Raw genomic sequence first — 24,301 nt, forward strand, 5'->3', positions numbered from 1 at the left:
CCCCCTCACCCTCTAATCCAAACAAAACCTTAGAGTGGATGTGTGAGAAAAGTTTATTGAAATTGGTAAATGATGTGATGGTTGTAAGGATATTCTAATTATTTTAATGGTATAAATTGTAAGATTACAAATTTATCCTTGTGTATAAAAAAATAATTTTGTGTACATTTTAGTTAATTAAAATAATGTAAAATTTTAATTATAAATAAAAGAATAAAAGAATATAAAATTAAAATAATAATTATTAATAATAGTATTATTTAATGCATTTATTTAATTATTATTAATTTATTTAATTTATATTTATTATTATTATTTTAAAAATTTATTTTAATTAGCATTATTATTTTACAAATTAATTTTACATATTATTTTTATTTTAATATTTAAAAATTTATATTATTAATGTTAATAAAAAATTACTATTATAAATATATAAATATTTATAATATTATTTTATTATTATATTATATTATTATAAAACCTAAAATTTCAAATAATGTATTTTATTAATTCTGATTAATAAGTAAAAAGTAGATCTACAGATTATGATTAATTCATAGGAAATTTTATAAAAGAAATGAGGACATATGCGTCATTACCACATTCCTAAGTCGCTTTCTTTCTTCTCCCTCATCTTTCTCTGCACTTGTCAGAAGGAACCTTCACTTTCCATCCTCGGGCCCACTCTCATTAATCCGCTGATCAAAACAAGGGGTGCACATTACTTCCATCTGGAAGAACAGTGCTCTTCCTGATCCAAACATGCAAAGGCAAAGTGAAATTAATGTGGAGACGCCATAACAAACACAACTACGAGAAAAAAAGACTCTGAGACTGGTTTGTTTTTCACCATAAAATATGAATCACACCTATTAAATCCATTTTCAATATAATCAGTTTGAAAAGTTTTGATTTTACATAAATTTTGAATTTAACCAATCCTCTAGATTTATACTAAATTGATTATTAAAAAATAATTTAAAAAATAACATAAATTTACCTACAACAATTTTCTTAATAACCAATTTAAAATCCTTGCATACAAGGATATTTTTGTAATACCAAAAATAAAATAAAAGAAAACAATTTGTTGAGTCTCCAATCTTTTGTAGGCATAAAATTATCATATTAGACTAAATTTAACAAGATATTAACATACTATGTAACTTTTTTCATAAATAAAGCAAGTCATCAATTAATAATTACAAAATGGTAAAATATAAATATAATATCTATCATTTAAAACTTTTCTATCTTCTTTTATATCTCTATCTTGAATGTAAATAAATTATTGTCCACATTCATAAATATCAATACTCCTTATAACACACTTATTTATGTTAATTCTTTCCCATAAAATATCCAATAAATTTTCCTAATAGTTTTAAAAAAATTCATTATGTTAAAGATTGAATAACTCCTGCAACACATTATACATTTGATTGTGTTATCAAATTTGTTTTCTCCTTTTTTTTTAATTCATAAAATGTGTGATCGATATGCATCATTAGTTATTGAATGAAGGTGTTGATGTTGAAGAGCATTGATGCGTAAAAGACATAAACTTTGATACAATTTGTGGTTTTGATACGATGGAATCTAGAACAACTTTTAGATTGAAGTTTTTTTTTGGCATGAAAATGAAAAAAATAATTCAGGGGGAATTTTGTCAAACCCTATTCATGAGTATATTTTTTTTTTGACATATATGATATAATTCAATAAAAAAGGGTTACCTTAATAAAATAAGAGATTAACTTAAAAACTTCATAATTGATATGCATTCATCTAAAATTTTCAATAAAAAAAATTAAAATAGAAATTAATGTTAAAGACACAAATAAATAAATAATCACTCTATCAATTAAATTATATATTATTTTAAAGAATAATTAGTAACTAAAATTTTGATAAATAATTAGATATATTTTAGAAACTATTTATTAATAATTTAAATATTACTAATTTTTTTAATTTCTGAAATAATATTTAATATGATTAATAAAATGATTAATTATTTTTTATTTAAGATTGATTTCTATTTAATGATTTTTTTAATGTTTACAATGAACCTAAAAAATCATAAATTCCTATATATTTTTTTTTACTATATTCTATTTATTTTACATAAATTTATTACTATATTCTAATTAAAAAAACATGTAGGAAGGGTGCCCTAACCCATATTAAACCCAAAACTTTATAGCTAACTTAATTAATGCATGTACATCTAAATTTTTGCAACATGTGTACCCAAAAAATTCAATATGTTTGAAAAGGAAAAGAAGTTAATTTTTTTATTAAACACTTTCCAATTTGATTTTTTTAGAACAGAAAAATATTTATTTAGTTTTTCTAATTTGGCATTTGACATATTAAGATACATTCAGCAACCCTTTATTTATTTCTGTAAATATTAGATAAATTTCTATATCTTAAAATAAAAAATAATCATTTTCCTATTTAACATATTTTAAAACAAAATAATAATTACTATTTTTTTTCTAATTTGAGCTTTGGCTTATTGAATAATTAAGATAAATTGAGCATCCCCACCATTTATTTATTTTCATAATAAATGTTAGATCAGTTTCTTAATTTTGAAACGCGTAAAAATATTATTGTTGACCATTTTATTCCTTAAAAGCCCATGTCTTTCCATAAAAAAAAATCATAATTACCAAGTTGTCATAAATCTCATGAAATTAATTTTACAGCAAAATCACAATAGTCCTTCACACGTGGCAAGAGGTGAGTGGATGCATGTTTTATTGTCTTGTTCCCAATGTAAACACATTAATTAATTAATTAATATAATTTGTCTCATCCTTAACGGATATATTTATACTAGCATTTGTAACTGTTCACATGCTCATTAAATACTTTATTTATAAAAGTAAAAGTAACTGTTAACAAAATTTAATATTTTAAAAATGTAATATTTTTTTTCTTATTCTAATATCAAATAACAAAATACAAATTTCAAAATAAAATGCTGAAAAAATTAAAAATATTCTCATAATTTTGAAATACATATACTATAAATATAGAAATAGTTAATATACACACACATATTTATCCTATTTTCATCTCAAATTAAAATGTTAAATTTATATATATATATATATATTAATTTGAGTTAACTATATCTTTGTAATACAACACTTAATTGATTTTTTGTTTTTAGTTAAAATTTAGACTTCCTAAGTATTTATAGAAAAGAAACTATTGAAATGAGTGTTTATCAAGTGTTTTTTTTATTGTAACAATGTATTTCCGTATTTTTCTCTTTTACTCAACTTTTATGATAATAGAAATTTAACATAGATACATAAATAATTTTGGATGAGTCAAAATTGAAAAACAAAAAATGGAGTGCAGTGAGTGATTGAAAATGAAGGTTATTTTATTTGATAGATAAGATTTGGTGTGGAATGTGTGAGAGTATGCTCTCTCTTTCTTCCCGTAGTTGTTTTAAGATAAAAAATTAAGAAAAGAGTGATGGAGTTATATAAAAATGGTACAATAATATTAATTTAAAAAATGAAAAAATAATTTTTTTAAGTAATTCATATGAAATGATAAAATACTCCATTGTATTAATAAAATGAAATATATTAAATAAGGATAGAATCGGAAAAAAATTATCTACACAACAAAACGTTATAATGAATTATCCCCTTTATATTTAAGTAATTCATATGAAATGATAAAATACTCCATTGAATTTTTTTAACGTAAATCTTATTATAATATTATAATGAGTCACGTAAAAAAGCTGACAAAGACTCATTCTTATAAGTATCAAAAAAGTCTAAAATTTGAATTAGAAAATAGAAAGATATATTTAACCCTTTAATTTTTATACTCAATTTAAAAATTTGGAAATTACCTAGTTTTATAAGAATATAGTCTATGTAAAGACAAATTTGGAGCCATGATTATATATTTATTTGTCATTAGTTGAAGCCGAATATTATAAATTGCCCCCAATTTGTTACAAAAGTATTCATTTCAACAAAAGAGAATAATTTATTATTGTGAAGAGAAGTTCCTCTCCAAGTGTGTGACCCTGAAACGAGAGAGAAGAAGGTGTAAAAGCATGAGCAATTCTCAGCGAAGACACCAAAATGGAGAAGAAAAGAGAGAATGAAACCAAACTTCTCTCACCATATTCATTTATTCTTTCTTCTTCAACGATCTTCAATCCCCTCACCGTGAGTCTCCACTTTTCTTCTTCTTTACTTCAAAACTAAACCTGAAAGGTTGTGCTATTTCCTGCTTCCTTAACCCCTTTTACTCAATCTCCTTTTATTCTCTCTTTTCAATCCAAAGTTGTTAACTTTATCTTATTTTAGGGTTGCCCTTTTTTTAATTTTCCTTCATTTTTATTTTTCTTTTGTTAATGTGGATATTAATATTTAGGGTTTTGTTTCCCCTTTATCAGAATTTCTCTGTCCGCGATCATCATTAAGTGCAGGAACTTTTTCTGAGGTTTTTGCGGTGGAAGATTCGGCGTGTTCGAGTTTTGAGTTCGTTTCTGCAATTGGTAATTTGGTTATGCTCTTGCTGCTTTTACTTCAATTGAGTATATTTGATTTTCATTTTCAGTTACGAAGTTGTGTTGCCCTGTGATGAATTAAGATTAGTGCTGCGGAGGAATTGGTTGTGTTTTTGGATTTTGTTTTTCTTGTTTATTTCATTTAGTATTACTTGCTGTTTTGATCCTTTGTGTTGATTCTATTCCCGTGTGATGTGCTGTGCCTGATAACATAAAAACATAATGCAATTTATTTTAAATTGAAGTGCTGACCAAGACCTTTAGTTTGCATGTTGATTGATTTAATAGGTTAAGTTGGTGGTAGTAAGGAATAACGGGAATTGATGGGAGAAACAGCGGATTCATGGTCTGACTGGTTGAATCGGTTGATTTGGTTAGGGCTTTAAAACATCAATGATGTAATGAAACCTTTCCATTTGTTTTTCTGAAAACTGTAAATGTAACTGAGATACTTCTTATTGAACTTTTATGCAATTTTGTGTGCTGCATTGTTTGTTTATCAAAACTTTTAGGTCCCACTGTTTTAAACTGTTTAGCTGTTGCAGATTTGTAATTGTTGACCAATGAAGAGGTGCATTTGTAAGCTTGAGCGTATTGTAGCATTACTCTAATATTATCACAACCCTTGTATTTTCTATATTTGAGTTTCACTTAATTTAATTTGATGTGCAAGTTCTTAATTTAAAACCTGACTAGTTGAGGAAATCTTGTGATTTTTTTTCCCTTTTAGTTCCCGGTCTGGGTGTTCTCCTCCCTTTAATTTATAACTTTGGGTGCTTCGTGGTTTTTGAATTGCTGAGCATTTATATATGTGATGTTATTATAAATTACTTAAGATATATGTTAAGACTTTAACATAGTGGCCATCCTGCTACCATTAAGAGGATTTGGGGTCAGCTTCTCTGTGCTGGTATTTTGTGATTGACAATTTTGATTAAATTCTAATAACACCAAAGTTTTGTTCTACTCTGTTCAAATACTTTGTTAGTGGTGTTTGTTACTTTGTTAAAACATTAATGGTCTTGTCACAGCTGGGTGCTTGTTGCAGCTTTGGTTATTTTCTAAAATTTGTGCAGGCTCCATTCTTTTAAACTGTGTAGCTCCCTGTAATTTGTAAGTGCTGACTATACGCCGTTACGATTATAAAGTCGAGCCTACTGTTGCATTACCCAAATAATATTGCATGTGTATTTTCTGTATTTGAATTTGTTTGAATTCAATTTACTTCTCTGAGTTGTTAATTTATCAACTAAAACTTACTTTGTCTTTGCAGGTTCGGTTGCCATTGACAAATTTATTTTCAAAGCTGTGTGGAGCTCAGACTATGTAGAAATATTTAAAGAATCATGATATTTTTAGATTGAAATGTTGATATTTTTATATCACAACTTGAGAAAGTAGACAAGGACATCGAGAAGGCAGGGCGACCAAAATGGAGTGCAATAAGGATGAGGCTACCAGGGCAAAAGAAATTGCTGAGAGGAAGTTTGCTGCAAAGGATATATCAGGAGCAAAGAAATTTGCTTTGAAGGCCCTAAATCTATTTCCTGAACTTGAGGGTATTTCTCAGATGGTAGCAACACTTGATGTGTATATTTCGGCTGAGAATAAAACAAATGGAGAAGCAGATTGGTACGGTGTACTTGGTGTGGACTCCCTTGCTGATGATGATACAGTAAGGAGACAATACAGGAAGCTAGCTCTCATGCTTCACCCTGATAAGAACAAGTCCATTGGAGCTGATGGGGCCTTTAAACTTGTTTCTGAGGCATGGAGTTTACTATCAGATAAGACTAAAAGAGCAGCATATGATAAGAGAAGTGGAAAAGAACGGAAAGTCTCTTCCAAGTTTGGAGGTTCATCAGCACAAAAAGGCACTAATGGTAGTTACAATTTTACAAAGACTACCCCTTCAAGCGCAGCTGTTCAGAAGAGTACTGCTAAAGAGCACACTTCATCTTCTACTCATAAGTCAAAATCAAATACATTTTGGACTGTTTGCACTCGGTGCAAAATGCAGTACGAGTATCTTAGAGTTTATCTTAACCTCAAACTCTTATGCCCCAACTGCCGTACAGCATTTGTGGCTGTAGAGACTTCTCCTCCACCTGCAAGTGGTATTAGACCTGCAACTCAATGGAATTTTGCACAGAAGAAGCAAAATTCCAATCGCCAAGTACCTAATAAAAGCAAATCGAATGCCGGAAGGAATGACATGGCTGCTCCAAATGTTGGAGCAGGATCTTATAGTAATACTGAAACAGGCAGTTTCCAGTGGGCTCCATTCTCAAAATCATCCGGTGTTTCCAACGTGGCTCAAGCTGCAAGTGTGGTTCAGCAGGCATATGATAAAGTGAAGCGAGATCGGGAGGAGGCACAAGCAGCTAGCAAAAGGGAAGAAGCCTTAAAAAGGAAGCAGCATGTTTCTAAAAAGGGTTACTATAATCCTGCTAAGAGAAGAAGAGGGGGCATGGAGGACCCAAGTGCAAGTGGTGGTAAGGAAAATCGGGGTGGATCTAAACCGGCTAATTTTGAATATAATAGGGTTAATGGAATCAACAAGACTGACAGTATGGGGGAAATCTCCCCAGTTGAGCTTCGGAATCTTCTTATGGAGAAAGCTAGAAAAGAAATTAGCAATAAACTCCTGGGAAATCAGTCAAATGCTGTTGATAAAACAGTGATGAAAGAGAGTGGAGATAACTTCTATAAAGTGAACGATAAAGGAGAGAAATGCTTAAGAAATTCTGAAACGTCTGCTCAAGATAACATTGCCATCATGTCGTTAGCAGGCTCTACAATTGCTAAAGGTAACAGAAAATTTCTAGAAACAACAGCTATTGATGTACCAGACCCTGACTTCCATGATTTTTTCAAAGATCGAACTGAAGTATCTTTCACTGAAAATCAAGTATGGGCTGTATATGATAACGATGATGGGATGCCTCGATGTTATGCTATGATTCATGGCATCATCTCCATGAATCCATTCAAGATAAAGATCAGTTGGCTCAACCCAAATACCAATAGTAAACTGGACCCCATTAAATGGGTTGCTTCAGGCTTTTCAAAAATTTGTGGGGATTTCAGATTGAGCAGACCTGAAATCTGTAGCTCGACCAACTTTTTCTCCCACAAGGTTAGGTGGAGAACAGGTGCTGATGGAGCTATTTGTATATATCCCAGGAAAGGGGATGTTTGGGCCTTATACAGGAATTGGTCTCCTGACTGGGATGAGGTAACACCAGATGAGGTTATTCACAAGTTTGATGTGGTTGAAGTACTTGAGGATTTTATCGAAGGGCATGGTATAGATGTTATTCCTCTGGTCAAAGTGGCTGGATTCAGGACAGTATTTCACCACCACTTAGATCCAACAGAAATCAGGATCATTCCGATGGAAGAGATGTTTCGATTCTCTCATCAAATACCTTCATATGTACTCACTGGTCAAGAAGCTCCAGATGCTCCAAAGGGTTGCAGGGTGTTGGACCCAGCTGCTACTCCATTTGAATTTCTTCAGCTAATAGAAGTTGTGAAGGTGGAAGACATGGCAGACAAAGAGGATACTGATGTCAAAGAACCAAGCGATAAAATGATAAAAGAAAGTAATAAGGAAATGATCAACTATATGGGAAAAGTTGAGGAAGAAAAGAAGGGGGAGGATGAAGACATGCAGGAAGTAGATACAAGTGACGACATGACAAAAGCTAATAATGAGGAAATGATCAATGATGTGCGGAAACTCGGGGAAGTACAGCAGGAAAAGGACAAAGACATGCGCAGTAAGGAAAAACTTTGAAAGAGAAAGAAGATATGCAGTTGCTTGTAGCAGCAATGGAATGCAGCATGCTAGATGGGATGAACCTTTGGAATCTCTGGCTCGTGCAAGGATGAAGAATACTAGAAAGCCAGAATTAATTTGACAAAACAGGATCCAGCAGATAGAGTTGACAATGTTGTGATTAGTTATACAAAAGGTAAATTTTGTCAAATTTTTTCTAGCTATATTTTATTTGGTGTCAAAACATTCAGGGATTTCACTTATTTTCTAACATTGTAATAGCTGGTGCTCATACACTTTTTATAGGGTCTTACTCAATTTTTGTTTTTGTTTTTGTAAATCAGAGTAGTGGTATCCTTTCCAACTGCTGTCCATAAGTTTGTAAGATATTTAGCAACGTTCAAAATTAATACAGATCTTACAAATTGATTCCAGTTTCTTAAATGATACTTGTTTATTGTGTTACCCTATTTCTCTCATTTAGTATATGCTGCATCAAACAATATATTTTATGCAGATTATAGATCTTCATCTTCTCTTTACTATTTGAAAAGTTACTTAAAATCTGGCAACTTATTACTTAAAAGCTATCTAAATAGCATTTTCTTCACTGCATATCAATTTCAAGCATACTTGGTTTTATGAATCTATTTTTTTTTTTTATATATAAATCTCGTTGGAGGCTGTAAAATTGAGGTAGATTATTTTAGATTAATTTAGTATAATAGCAATGTCAAGAAATTGGTAAGTTTATGTCTAAAGGGTCGACATTTGAGAAGGCGCATTAACTAGATAGATTTCCTGCCTAAGATTTTGTACCATCTTTGCCTTTTTATATAAGGACAACATTTATTTAAGCTTATATTTTTTTTAAAAGCTACATGTAAGTTTGGAACAAAATATATTTTTGTCCCTTGTGAAAATTGTATTTAGTTTTAATACTTTTAAATTTAAAATACGTGATTTTAGATATTTTATTATATTTAAACTTAACACCTAAAGATGATTTTTAGCTGCTATACACACACACATATATTTGTTTCTTTTTCAAAACTATGGGTACTAATATCATCACTTTTCTTAATTAATATGTAGTTGTTAATATTTTGTTCCAGTCTTCATAAGGTATTTTGGTAAAACAGATTAATGTGAGAAATAGTCTTATCGAATATCCCCCAAATTTAATCAAAATACACAATATATATACACTATTTAATAATAATAATAATTTTAAACGATTTTTTATTATAAATTATTTATTTATTTTTCTATCTATCTTTTTCTTTCCAATGATGTATTCTTCCCTTCCTATTGTAAGAACGTAAAAAAAAGAAGCAAGAAAACCCCGCAATCTCGTAATTCTAAGCTTGTATATAATAAACATGTAGGATTTGTATTGTTACATTTAGACGTATTTTTGGAATGTTATATTTAATGATATCATAGTGGTTCATACTTAAGATAACATGAAGGTAGTGGGTTTATTTTTTTTCTCCCGCATGTCGATTTTTGTTTAAGTCTAGCCTAAAGACTTAGTTAAAAGTTTCTAATAAGGTTTTTGACAAAGTTGTTTTCTTGAAATCTTGTTTGTGTTTGAGTCAAACTAGTTGTTATGAATAAAGATGAAATTATTAAGAATGAAAAAAATCTTGATAGAGTGGTGAGAGAATGGTGAGGGTGCACACTCATGACTAGATCAAGATGATTTTCTATCTTAATTCTAAATAATTAGAATACATTTTAGAGATAAGTCTTGATTGGTTTTGTACCTATTTTGTGTGATTATTTCTTTAAAGTTGCTTTGTCTTAAAGATATATCTAACCTAATTCTTTATGTGTTTAGAAAATGGCATGTAGACCACTCACTCCTCCATCAGTAGATATGCTCAACTTGGCTTGGGAAATAAAGATGATGGCAACAACCTTGCAACAACAGAGTGCTACTATGACACAACAACATCAGGCCACCCTTCATCAATTTGAAACAACTAGACTAGCAGCAGAAGTGTCTCAGCTTCATCAACAACCCCATACCTTTAGTCTGGAGGATTTTTTGAGACACAATCCACTCAAATTTAATGAGAAGGTAAATCCAGATGAAGCAGACCAGTGGATGAGAGACATAGAAAGAATCTTTAAAGCTACTCAATGCCCTAAAGAGAGAAAGTTATCTTATGCCATCTATATGCTTATTGAAGAAGTTGAGTTTTGGTGGGTAAGTATGAAGCAGATGATGGAAGATAGAGAAGAAATTGTCACTTGAGAGAGTTCGAAGTAAGATTCTTGGAGGAGTATTTTTCTGATAGTGTCATATATGCAAAAGAAATTGAATTCATGCAGTTGGAACAAGGAAATCTTTAATTCACTGAATATGCTACTAGGTTCAAACACCTAGCTAGATTTTACACCTAAACCATGACCATGGAGATGTAGTAAATTTGAGTTTGGGTTGAAGCAAGAACATAAAGAAGTGGTGACTTCTATGTTCATTAGAGAATTTCCTACTCTAGTGGAGAAGACAAAAGTAGTGGATAGTTTGAAAAATAGTAGCAGAATTGCTAAGCCTCAAGTGAGAGGACCTTCTAGAAGCATGCATTCGAGAGCTTCGAAACGTAACAACAACAATGAAACACCTTTCTTCTTCACTAACTTTCTAACAATTTCGGTGAATTAGATATGTGAAGAGTGTTCCATAGATGGGGAAGAATTAAAGAGGTTTTCATTCCAATGAAAACAGATAGAAGGGGTAGAAGATTCATCTTTGTTCGATTTTTTGACGTGGGAAATGCTGAAAGACTTAAAAAAGAACTTGATGCTATCAACATTGGTAATCAAAAAATACATCTCAACTTTGCAAGATTCAGAAGAACAAAAGCGGATGCAAATCATAGGAGGTACACAAAAAATCAAAGAAATAACAGGGTGACGAAAGTTTGGCGTAGAAGGGGGAACCACCAAAATCGTATGCACAAGTAGTAAAGGGACACATCCTTAGAGCAAACTCAGGGGAGGTTTGGAAGGGTATGGAATTAAACTCTGAGGTTTGCTATACAGAGTGGCTCGATAAATGCTTGGTGGGCAAAGTAAGCGAATATACCTCCTCCTTGGGCAACATACAAGAAAATTTGATTATGAAAGGTATGGGAAGTCTGAAAACAAGTTACCTGGGTGATAATATGGTGCTTATTTATAGTGATGAAAAATATACTTTCGAAAAGATGATTGAAGAAAACAGAGTGTGGCTAGAATCTGTCTTTGACTCAATTGTTCCATGGTAGATGGGAAGATTCTGAATAACAAAGTGGTTCGAGCAAGGTGCTGGGGACTCCCTGTCTCACTTTGGAATGAAGAATGCATTAGAAAAATAGTTTCTACAGATGGGAAATTTATTTCAATCGACCAAAACTCAATATCTATAATCAACCTTGAATATCTAAAGGTGCAAATGACAACATCTTTAGGGCACAAAATTGACTTCATACATGACGTGAAGATCAACGGTACAATTTATCATGTGGTGGTCTGGGACGAGATGATCTAAGAGAATCCCTGCATGTGTTGATGTGGTAATTTTAATTCCACAATCTCAGATTCCCTATCGTTAAAAGACCTATTCGAAGAGTTATCTTCGCAATCAGAGTGCTTTGAACAGTTGGAACGATCAAAAGGCAACACAAATGCTAAATCAAGAGAAGCAATCGTTGTCTCATCGAAAAATGACATAGGAATACTGGAGGCCCCCCTTACTATAACCGTTGAAGTTGGTCAGAAGAACGACTACAATCAACACCTAGGCTTGTAGCCAACACAAATAGGGGAAAGGAAAAGGCTTGTGATGAATTATGTGGTAGGGGTGGCAATGGTTACTCATATAAGGCAAGTTTAATTCGTACTCGTCCTCTTTTACAAAAGAATAGCATTGATAAACCTACTATTCCTACGTGGTCCCCTTCTTTGGTCGCCAAGACTTGTTCTGGCCCAAATCCCGCAAGCCCAAAACATTGTGCTTCTTTCACCCCTGCACAAGTGGAGCCCAACCCAATCCCTCAGTAGCTCTCAATCGCTCTTGTCGATCCCAACGCGACACCGCGTCTCCCTTAACCTCTTCAGAATATAAAATGCATTCCGCAGAATCCAAATCATTCTCCAAATTCTAGCCATACATCAATCGGCCATAACAATCCACCTCACCCAATTCAATCGGTATCCACTGCTTCCATCTTTGAGAAGCGTACCCATCAAACCATAAATCTTCTCAATAAAAAAAAAGTAACCATGGACCATCAACACTCTCTGAGAGGTTTAGGATCTTTCAGAGTCAAAGAAACTTATCTCCCATTTGATGAACAGAGAAAGGTACACATTCAATAGTTATCGGAAAGGGATTGTAACAATTTGGTGGCCCTTAACTCCAAAGAGCTTGCGGAAAGAAGAGTTTTCTAGGTGGGGGAATCAAGCAAAAACAGCAAGCGGGAAGAACATAAGGTCAGTTTTATCTCAAATCAGTAATTTCGTTTCTGATATTGCCATTAACAATTGTGATTGTTTATTTTGATTAAAACATGGGAGTTTGTAGACAATTAAATTATGGGAATTGGGAAAACAACTAGGTGTTATGTGTGGAGATGAAGGAAAACTCTTGGTTAGTGTAAAAGATCTTGAAACTAGGGACAAGAATTTAAAGTTAGAAAGGAAAGCATGGGGGAATTTAGGTTATCAATTAGAATTCTTTCTATGAATGTAAGAGGTCTTAGGAGCCCTATGAAGTGGAGATATATTAAGGATCTCATTAGGAAGGAAGGTATTAAAATGGTTTGTCTTCATGAAGTAAAAATAATTACTTTTAGTATGAAAAAATGTTGTCAGCTATGGGGGGATAATGACATTAGGTTTTTCTATAGTGAACCTATTAATGGGGTTGGTGGAATTTTGACAATTTGGCATAATAAGTGTTTCCAATGTACTAATCACATAATTAATAGATGGTTCATTGTGTTCATCAGGTGCATTAAAGAGAAAAATACCCTTGTGGCTTATGCGAATGTGTATTCCTCATGTAACGTACAAGTGAAAAGACAAATGTGGGAAGATTTAAAAGATGTCAGACAAAGAGAGGCATGTAATTCTTGGTGCATTTTGGGAGATTTCAACTCTGTAAGAAATGAATGTGAGTGGAGGGGGATAAACCGTATCAGAAGTAATGAGAGAGAAATGCAAGTTTCTAATAATTTCATCGAAAGCATGGAAGTTGTTGATATCCCTTGTATCGGCAGGAAATACACCTGATATAGACCTAATGACAAGACCAAGAGTAAGCTTGACAGGTTCCTAACTTCCTTTGAACGGTTGCAACATTGCCGGGCAGCAAGCAATATATCCTAGTCAGACAAATTTATGATCATTGTGCTTTGGTGCTCAAATCAAACTTGGTGGATTGGGGGCCAAAGCCATTTGGATTTCTTGACATTTGGCAGGAAGATAAGAATTTTGGCAGCTTCGTTAGAAGTAAATGGGAAAGCTACTTGGTTAAGGGGAACATGTTCCAAACGTTAAAAGATAAATTAAAAATGTTAAAGAGCGATTTGAAAGGGTGGAACAAAGAGGTTTTTGGGTATACTAACAAGATCAAACTTGATATCATGAATAGAATACAAGAGATTGATCTGTTGGATGATGTAGATAATCTGGATGAAAATATGATCAAGGAAAGAAGAGAGATTTTGAGTCAGTTACATGTTATTAACATGAGAAGTGAAGTCATCTTACAACAAAAGTCAAAGGGGTTATGGTTCAAACAAGGTTATTCCAACTCCAAATATTTCCATGCGATAATTAGATGAAGGAGGATGAGAAATGAGATTAAAGGAGTTCAGTGTCATAGTTCTGACACCTGGGTGGAAGAACCAAACTCTGTGAAGGAGATGGTCAAAGAGTTCTACAAAAACAAGATGTTGGTTGTTGAGGATATATACGTCAGGTTGGATAACGTGGAATTCAGAGCCATATCAAATTCAGATAATCAACTGCTGATTGAACCTTTTAAGGAGAAAGGAAATTAAGGATGCTATCTGGGATTGCGAAAGTAGTAAGAGCCCTGGGCTAGATGGAATCTCTTTCAGTTTTATTAAGAAGCATTGGGTTCTACTAGAAAAGGACGTGTTCGGAGCAATTAATTACTTCCACAGAGAAGGGAAGGTATCAAAGGGTTATAATGCTTCATTCATAACGTTTATTCCAAAATCTGAGAACCCTCAATCTCTAGAAGAGTATAGGCCCATCTCACTTGTTGGATGCTTATACAAGACACTAGCTAAAGTAATGTCTAATAGGTTTAAAAAAGTTATTGAGAAGGTCATCGATGTGTCACAATCAACTTTTTTTTTTAATCTAATAGAGGTTACTAGATAGTGTCTTTGTTGTGAACGAGGTTGTGGATGAATTGAAAAGAAGAAGGAGATGTGGGGTGATTGTTAAGCTAGACTTTGAAAAGGCGTATGACTCGGTAAATTGGGAGTTCTTATTCTACATGTGGGACATATTAGGGTTTTGTGGAAAATGGATATAGTGGATTAGAGCTTGTCTTGAACCTGCTACTATCTCTGTTCTGGGAAATGGTAGCCCAACAAAAGAATTCAAACCCTCTAAAGGCCTTCGACAAGGGGGGACCCAATGACATTGTTTTTGTTTCTGATTGTGGCCTAAGGTTTATCTGGGTTAGTAAATCAAGCAACAAGAAAAATTTTGTTTTCCAGAATAAAAGTTGGAAATAAAAATGTTGATGTGAATTTATTACAGTTTGTCGATGACACTCTTTTCATCTGCAAATCCAGTGTGCAAAATATCATGACTATTAAGGCTATGCTAAGATGTTTCGAATTAAGTTCTGGCCTTAGAGTAAATTTCCACAAGATTAAAATATGTGCAATAGGAGTAAATAAGAACCTGGTGAATATGTTCTCTAAAATACTTATTGTAGCCTAATGGAATTACCCTTCACCTACTTAGGCCTACCTGTTGGCAGTAATCCATCTAGGTGTTCCTTTTGGGAGCCTAGCTATCTAAGACCAGAAAGAAACTTTCGGCGTGGAAAGGGAGGTACCTATCATTCGTGGGAAGAGTTTGTCTTATAAAATCAGTTATTAATGTCATACCTCTATTCTTCTTATCCTTTTTTAAAGCCCCTATAGGAGTGTGCAAGGAAATAAAAAAAATAACAGGGGATGGGGTGCGGAGGGAAGGAAAATAACTTGGTCTAGCTGGGAGAACGTCTGTAAACCAAAAGAGGAGGGTGACCTTGGCATTAGGCGAATTGATCTGTTTAGGGTTTAGGGTAGCAGTTGGTTCAATTCAAATGTGGTTTGGCAAGTAAGATCTGGGGCCAAGTTTAAATTATGGGAAGATAAATGGTTAATCAATTGTCAGCTCAAAGGGAGATACCCCAGAATCTACAATAATTCCTTGATTAAAGATGAACCTATTGTTAGATTTGGAAGATTGTCTACAAAGGGGTGGGAGTGGGCTTTTCGCTGGAGAAGGGAGTGGTTCAAGTGGGAAAAACCTTTGGTAGACAAGTTTATGACAAGTATTTCACAGGTTTCCTTACATCGAGATAAGGAGGATTTATGGCTATGGAACGACCCACCATCATATACATTCTCGGTAAAATCCGTTTATAAAATGTTAGCTAATCATGGAACTGGGGTTGTATCATCGCTGCTTGCATATCTTTGGAATTTAAAGGTTATGCGATCGACTCAGTTTTATGTGTGGAGGGTTTTTTCGAATAGGATAACAACTAAGCAGAATCTGTAAAAGGGGTGTTATTTTGAGGGATACATTATGTACCCTATGCGGGAGGGAAGAGGAGTCGACTTCACACATTATAGTTTCATGTAAGGTATCTGTTGCCATTTGGAATATGTGCAATAGGTGGTTTGGGATTAGTTCGGTGTATCACAATGAGTTGGTCAATCAATTTGAGCAATTCTCCTACATCTGTTTTAACAAAAAAAGGTAATCGACTATGGAAAAGCCTATGGGTCTTAGTGATTTGGTGTATCTGGAAACATAGAAACAAGGCTCTTTTTAATCAAACAAAGATAGATGCTGAGGAAATTCTTACCATGGCACAAATTCAATCATGGGCATGGATGAAACAAAAAGTAAGGAAAGTTAAATTCTCTTTTTCTGACTGGATTTTATCTCTCCTAACATGGATTAATATGGCAACAACATAACCTGTTGGGGATACAAGTGTAACTTGCATTATCTTTAATTGTTTACTTATTGTTTGTTGTTGATAGTCTATAATTTAAACTTGTTGTATAAGCTATTGTTGTTAAAATACTGGTTTAGATTTACCATTTTTGCTGGATTATGCTTTTTGTGCTGGCTGAAGAGGCGTGGAAGGCCAACAGTTTTTTTTTACAATTATGCTAGAGGGTTACTAGAGGCTTTAAGGATGATGGAATGTGGAATTACAAAATAAGAAACAAGTTATAAAAGGTAGAATTGTAGGTAAGACTCTAAACTATTTGGCTCTTTAAATCTGTTAGAATATATTTGATGAACTTTAGAATTCTGGCTTAAGAAAAACAACATTGGTTTAATTCTGATATTTGAAAACTAGCTTTAGCAAATCCTGCAAGTTTGTGCATGCATGTTTTTCTTGGAACTGGTTCTGTTTAACACTGATCTTTGCTGGAAGGATGGTATTGTCTCGGTGTTGCAGGGGTACAGAGGTATTACAGGTAGTGAGTAGACAAACAAAAGAAAGTAAATATCAAAAAGGGCCGATGAATGTTGGTTCATGGTGCCAAAAGGCTTGCTGAAAATGCTGGAAATCTATACTTCGACAACAAAACATTAAGACAATGTAGTTTTGCAAGTATACATGGAAGGAATTTGTACTAGGGGTTTTATTGAGCAGAGGATGTTTGTAATCAAGCAAAGGTGCACACTGTTAAAGTGGTTTTCATTGGCCAATCAATAATGAAGCCAATTTTATGGGATTATTTGCATATTCCAATTTAATGTGGGAGGTTTTCCAGCTTTATATATATGGGTATGGCTTGATGTTTCTTATGCAATTGTTATAAAGATTGTGTAATAGGGAGGGAGTTATATTAGTTCTTATAGAATCTTTAAACCCATGTGGTAGAACTATCTCTTGGGATATAGGAATGAAAAGTAGGTTTGCTTTGATGGTTATTGTATAAGGGTTGGAGCACCCCTAAAGTGCTCCCTTTAATTCATATAATTCTTTGCTCAAAAAGAAGAAGAAAGAAACCTTATTTTAGACCTCGATCTTATAGTAAAGGAATACCTAGTTCTCAATCACTTCCTAGTTTCATTTGTTTTAGATGCGGTGGGCCACATGTTGTTAGATTATGTCCTCATCCAATGTTAAATGTGACATGTGATAGATGTCACATGTATGGTCATACAACAAAAAACTGTCGTGACCAATTGGGAGCTCTAAATTCTGGTGGAGTGTAGCAAGTACAACAGAATAATAATAAAAAACCCATAGCAGCGGGTCGAGTTTTTGCTATTAGCGGAGCTGAAGCTTCACAGTCTGATAGCCTTGTTAGAGGTATTTATTCTATCCTTGAAACGTAATTATTTGTATTATTTGATTCTAGGACAACCCCCATTCTTTTATATATTTTGATTATGCTAAGGAACTTAAGTTGTCAGTTCGAGAATTAGAAATTGAGTTGGTGGCATTTACACCAATAGAAGGTAATATAGTAACTTCTTCCATGTGTGCTGAGTGTCCAGTAATTTTAGATGGGCGGAGATACAAGATCAACTTGATTTGTATATGTTTAAAAGATTTGGATGTTATATTGGAAATGAATTGGTTGTTTGCTAATCATATCTTTATAAATTATGGTCGGAAGAAGGTAATTTTCCCTAAAATAAAAGAAATGTAGGTTATCCTCAACAATTTGAGAGAGATACAAGAAGGTGCAAAATGTTTTGTTTTGTGCTCTCGGCTTGTTCTATAGTTACTGATAAAGTAGAAAAAGATATATTTGTAGTTCATAAATTTATGGATGTATTTTCTGATGAGATTCTTGGAATTCCACCTAAAAGAGAGATAGAGTTTGCAATAGACTTGATTCCAAGAGCAGGCCCTGTGTCAATTACTCTATACTGAATGACACCAACGGAGTTAGCTAAATTGAAGAAACAACTAGAAGACTTATTGGAGAAACAATTCATTCGACCCAGTGTTTCTTCATGGGGAGCTCCGATGCTATTAGTGAAGAAGAAGGACGGTTCATCACGTCTATGCATATATTATAGACAATTAAACAAGTTAACAATCAAGAATAAATATCTCCTTCTTAGAATTGACGATCTGATGGAACAGTTGCATGGGGAAGTTGAGATTTGCACTGAGGTTATCACCAAATTTTAGTGAGAGTGGATGATGTTAAGAAGAATGCTTTTAGATCAAGGTATGATCACTATGAATTACTGGTTATGCCATTTGGTGTGACCAATGCTCCAATTATCTTCATCGATTATATGAATCGAATCTTCAGACCTTTTCTTGATAAGTTTGTGGCAGTGTTCATAGATGATATCTTGATCTATTCTCATACAAGAGAAGAACACACAGAACATCTGAGAACTGTCCTAAACACTTTGAGAAAAATAGTTATATGCTAAACTTTCAAAATGTGACTTATGAATGTTAGAAATACAATTTTTAGGACATGTTATCTCTGCACAAGGAATATCAGTATATCCTTCTAAAGTGAAGGTTGTACTTCCATTGGAACGTTCTAAAATTGTTACAGAAATTAGAAGTTTTGTGGGGTTAGCAGGATATTACAAGAGATTTATAGAAGACTTTTTTAAAATAGTGGCTCATTTGACCCAACTGACTAGGAAGGATCACCCTTTTGCATGTTCTAAACAATGTGAGAGAAGCTTTGAAGAGTTGAAAAAGAAGAATGACTAACTCTCCTGCATTGACAATCCCTGATACCAATCAACCTTTTGAAGTTTTTTGTGATGCTTCCTATTAGGGATTGGGTTGTGTTCTGATGCAAAATAAGAGAGTTGTTGCCTACGCTTCTTGTCAGTTAAAGATGCATGAAAGAAACTATCTAACTCATGATCTAGAATTGGCAGCAGTTGTCTTTGCTTTAAAATATGAAGACATTTTCTTTATGGAGTTAGTTTTAATGTGTTCAGTGATCATAAAAGCTTGATGTATTTGTTTAGGGTTTGGGGTTTAGGTTTAGGGTTTAAGCTTGAGGTATTTCTTCATCTCATAAAAGCTTGAAAGACTATGATTTCCAGTTGATATACCATTCTGGAAAGGAAAATGTTGTTGCAGATGCGTTGAGTCGTAAAAGAATATATGTCGTCGCTTATGATTAGAGAGCTAGTATTGATTGAAGATTTCAGGAGTATGAATTTGGAGGTTTCCATGTCTTCAAATTGCATTAGTTGTAATACACTAGTTATAACTGATGAATTTCTGAAGAAGGTTAAGAAGAAGTAGTTGGAAGATTCAAAATTGAAGAACATCATAGGCTTATTAAATACTGACAAAGTTAAAGACTTCTCTTTAGGAGTGGATGATATTTTGAGATTCAAAAATAGAATATGCATACCAGAAGATAATGAACTAAAACAAAATAAACAATGTTATCTGAAGGTCATAAAAGCAAACTCAATTTACATCCTGGAATGACCAAGATGTATCAAGATCTCAAGAAGTCTTATTGGTGGCATGGCATGAAGAATGATGTAGCCAAGTTTTTAACTGCTTGCTTGACTTGTCAGAAATCAAAGATTGAACATCAACGGCATGGATACATGTTAACTCAGTTAGACATTCTAGTCTGGAAGTGGAACAATATCTCAATGGATTTTGTTACCCACTTACCACGTACTTTGAGAAGCATGACCCTGTTTGGGTCATAGTGGACAGATTGACAAAGATGGCACACTTCCTACCTATAGATTTGAGAATCTCTGTGTAGAAGTTGACCCAAATTTACATAAATGAAATAGTCAGATTGCATGGTGTACCCTCCAACATAATATCAGATAGAGATCTCATATTCACCTCCAGATTTTGGTAAACACTTCAAGAAGATTTGGGGACTAAACTCAGACTTAGTTCAGCATACCATCCTCATAATGATGGAAAATCAGAGAGAACTATCCATTCTTTAGAAGATTTGTTTAGGACTTGTCTGTTAGATCATTTGGGAAACTGGGATGAAATTCTACCTTTGGTAGAGTTCACCTAAATAACAATTACCAAGCTAGCATAGGAATGACTTCTTTTGAGACATTGTATGGAAGAAAGTGCAAGACACATTTGTGATGGTTTCAGGATGGTGAGAGTCTGTTAATTGAACTAAAATTAATACAACAAACCAATGAGAAAGTCAAAAGGATTCAGGAAAGATTGAAAACATCTCTCAACAGGCAAAAATCTTATATAGGTCAAAGAAGAAGACCTTTAGAATTCTCAGCAGGTGAACATGTCTTTTTAAGAATTATACCATTCACTAGTGTAGGAAAAACAATCAAATCCAAGAAATTGACTCCTAAGTTCATAGGACCTTATCAAATTCTCAGGAGAATAGAACCTGTGGCTTATGAAATTGATTTGCCTATTCCTTTAGCTAACATTCACAATATTTTTCATGTATCCCAGCTAAGAATGTACGTACCTAATCACAACCACATTCTAAAGTCTGATTCAATCCAGGTGAAAGAAAATATGTCATTTGAAGTGAAGTCAATCAGAATTTTAGATTCACAAGTGAAACAACTCCGTGAAAGAAGTATTCCCATGGTGAAAGTATTGTGGCATCTCATCTTTGAAGATTCCACTTGGGAGATTGAAGAGGAGATACAAGCATCATACCCTAATCTCTTTCTTGGTAAGTTCATTTTCAAGGACAAAATTTTTTGTTGTTGGAGATAATGTAAGAACGTAAAAAGAAAAGGCCAAAGAACCCCCAACCACGTAACTTTCCTTTCTCTTTCTTCATCTCTCCTACATGTTCCCTTCTCTCTTCATTTCTCACTACATACATTATCTATCTTAAAATCTGATTGTACCACGCTGTAGCTGAGGAGTTAATGAACAGTTCTATAGTAAGTTCATTTTTGCTCTAAAGATCCTTTATTCTCTATTGTATCTTAGGATTTGGTCATCAATCTTTGTGGATTAGTTGAGAAAATTAATTCTCTTAATTTATTCTACGATATACTGAATTTTTGTTATGTTTGGATAACTTGCATTAGTCCCTTATATCTTGAAGCTTATCCAAACTGGGGGGATAAGATTCTAGAGGTTTCTTGTAAAGCAAGCAATTAAGGGAAGGGAAGTTAACTTTAATTTCTCTTGCAGGGACGTGGTTCCAATATTCAATTTCTCTTGCAGGGATGTTGTTTGTTTATATATTGTGTTGTTTGTTTATATATTAAGTAGAAATATTAGATTTTGATGGTTTGGTATTTAAGTGTTCTTTTTTGTTAAATAAACTTTTTGAATGTTGTGGATCGCATACCCTTGGCACAAATTACGGCTTGGAGGGTGTTATCTAAAGTAATTGTCTCTAAGGACAATCTCTTGAGGCATGGTATTTCTCCAATGTGTGACTGTTGTCCCTTATGTGGTGTGGAAAAAGAGACGGTAAGTCATCTTTTTTTTTTGTGTAAGGTCTCTTGGAGAATTTTGGGATTGTGTCTTGAGTGGCTGGGGATTTCTTCGGTATTACATTGTGATGCACAAATGCACTTTAAATGTTTAAAACCTATACGTTTGAAACATGTTATTGCTAGGTGCTGGGGGGATTTGGGTAGGTATTATAGGTGAAATTTGGAATCATAGGAATAAGGTGATTTTTAAGAATGGATGTGTTGATCTAATTGAGTTTTTTTATTGTGGTACAAAAGAATACTTAGTCTTGGATTACGGTAAAGAAAAGATTGGTTGGTTTCTCTTACTCAGATTGGGACCCTTTTGTTGTATGATGTTTGGTGATTTATGTTTAACGTTTTGTCCAGGTTTGGCAATTGTTTCTTCCTGGTAGGGTCTGTTTTAAGATTTTGTTCTTGGGTTATGGTAAAAGAAAGATTGGTTGATTTATCCTACTCAGATTGGTGTTTGGAACCTTTATGTTATAAGAGATATTTAAGAGACTGATGTTTGGTTATTCTTGTTTAACAATTTGTTCAGATTTAGAAGACGTGGTGTGTTTTTGTGCAGGTTTTTTGGATTATATATCCTCATCACAGGGTCCATTTGATGGGTTTGGCACTTGGGTGTTTGGTTTACTTTTGTCTGCTGGCATAGACTGAGTTTAGTTGTTGGACTTTCGTGTCTTGTCTTGAGAATATGTTCCTTTGGAGGGTTGATGTAATTGTATATTGATGTGCTCTTGTATCTTGTTATGGTATGTTAATGTGGTTGATGTATTGTAATGTCTGTTGGATCCCCAACTGGTTGGGGGATAAGAAACTTGTGTTGGAATTATTTGTACAAGGGTTGGGGGCACCCTTAGAGTGTCTCATTTTATTTTATTTATTCTTTGTTAATCAATTTTTTTTAATGATATTGTATGATTAAAATTGTATGAAATTGAAATCATACATTTAGGATTTAGGATTATGTATGGACTGATGTTTGTTTTTGTATTAAGTATTGATGTCTATGTGGTAACAAAGATCACCGAACTTAATTAATGATCTAAGTCACATAGACTAAGATATCAAGTGGTAAGAAGCTGATGGGGGAGTTCATGCACATTGTGACATATGAGATGCACAACTTGGGTTGTATTGAACTTACCTTGATCCTTTCTCTTGCATTCACTGGTAATTTAAGTCTTGAGTATTGGATCAAGTGTTAGTCTCAGGTAGGACTTACTTAATACGACGATTGTTATTCTGTTTGTTGAATATGTTGGGTGTGTATATTCATGTGGGATTTATGTGATTGTTTGAAATTGGGATTTTAAGAAGATTGAATAATTGAGAAATTGATCTATGTAATTTGTTTAGCTCTTTTGATTGAATTATGTATATTATAAAATTTTATTTTCACTAGCTTACCTTTGCTTTTCTTATTATGTTGTGAATTGCGATGAATGTACTGTGTACACAAGCAAATGATCATAGAGGTGTCGGAGGTTCTGAAGGGCTTTAAGATGTTCTTTTGCACTTTATATTGTAAATATTTGTATTTCTATAAGTTCTAACCATATATTAGAAATATTTTAGAAAACTTTAAACTTGTATATAAACATGTGGGATTTGTATTATAAACAGTTAGACATATTTTTGGAGTGTTTACACCCATGTACCTATCTTTTTGACTACTCAAGATGAATACATTTTTAAAAAATATGTCATTATCAATTTCTCTTCATTTTATATTAAAGTTTACACTTAATTTGTTCTCTAATTTTGTATAATTGTAGTCTTGGTTGTTTCTTATTTTGTTAAAAAAGACGAAATACTTTTAAGTCTATTATCATATTATTACATGTTAATATGTCACGGTTCATAATAAATTACATAACTTATTTTTGAACATGAATTTGTAAATGTAATACAGGATACAGAAAAAGAAAAGGACTAATATAATGAGAAACATACTTTTTCATTATATGTTATATTTTAATTTTGATAAAAAAAATCAAAAGAGGCAAAATTTTCAATCTATTTAATAAAAGCAATATAAAACAACTGAAATATAAACCAAACATGACATAGATCATGTCTTTCAATGGTTATTATACTAAGAACATGCTATTATTTTTCTTATTTTATTGAAAATTAATATATATATATATATATATATATATATATATTCAATTGAGTTTTTAATATATCGAGTACTAACAAATTATATATATATTTTTATTGAATTTTTGTTGTTTAATTTTTTTTAATGGATT

The 24,301-nt window shown here is 32.8% G+C and overlaps 1 protein-coding gene across 1 annotated transcript; it reads left to right on the forward strand.

Annotated features, from left to right (window-relative positions):
- Positions 1–4,010: 4,010 nt before the first annotated feature.
- On the forward strand, positions 4,011–8,792 carry LOC137837752 (uncharacterized). The gene is made up of 3 exons (XM_068646863.1): positions 4,011–4,220; positions 4,451–4,552; positions 5,838–8,792. Exon 3 carries the CDS (start codon positions 5,997–5,999, stop codon positions 8,364–8,366), a length of 2,370 nt encoding a protein of 789 aa, XP_068502964.1. The 5' UTR covers positions 4,011–4,220; positions 4,451–4,552; positions 5,838–5,996; the 3' UTR covers positions 8,367–8,792.
- The last annotated feature ends 15,509 nt before the right edge of the window (positions 8,793–24,301 follow it).

The sequence above is a fragment of the Phaseolus vulgaris genome, chromosome 4 (genome assembly GCF_000499845.2).
Source record: "Phaseolus vulgaris cultivar G19833 chromosome 4, P. vulgaris v2.0, whole genome shotgun sequence".
Classification (NCBI taxonomy): domain Eukaryota; kingdom Viridiplantae; phylum Streptophyta; class Magnoliopsida; order Fabales; family Fabaceae; genus Phaseolus; species Phaseolus vulgaris.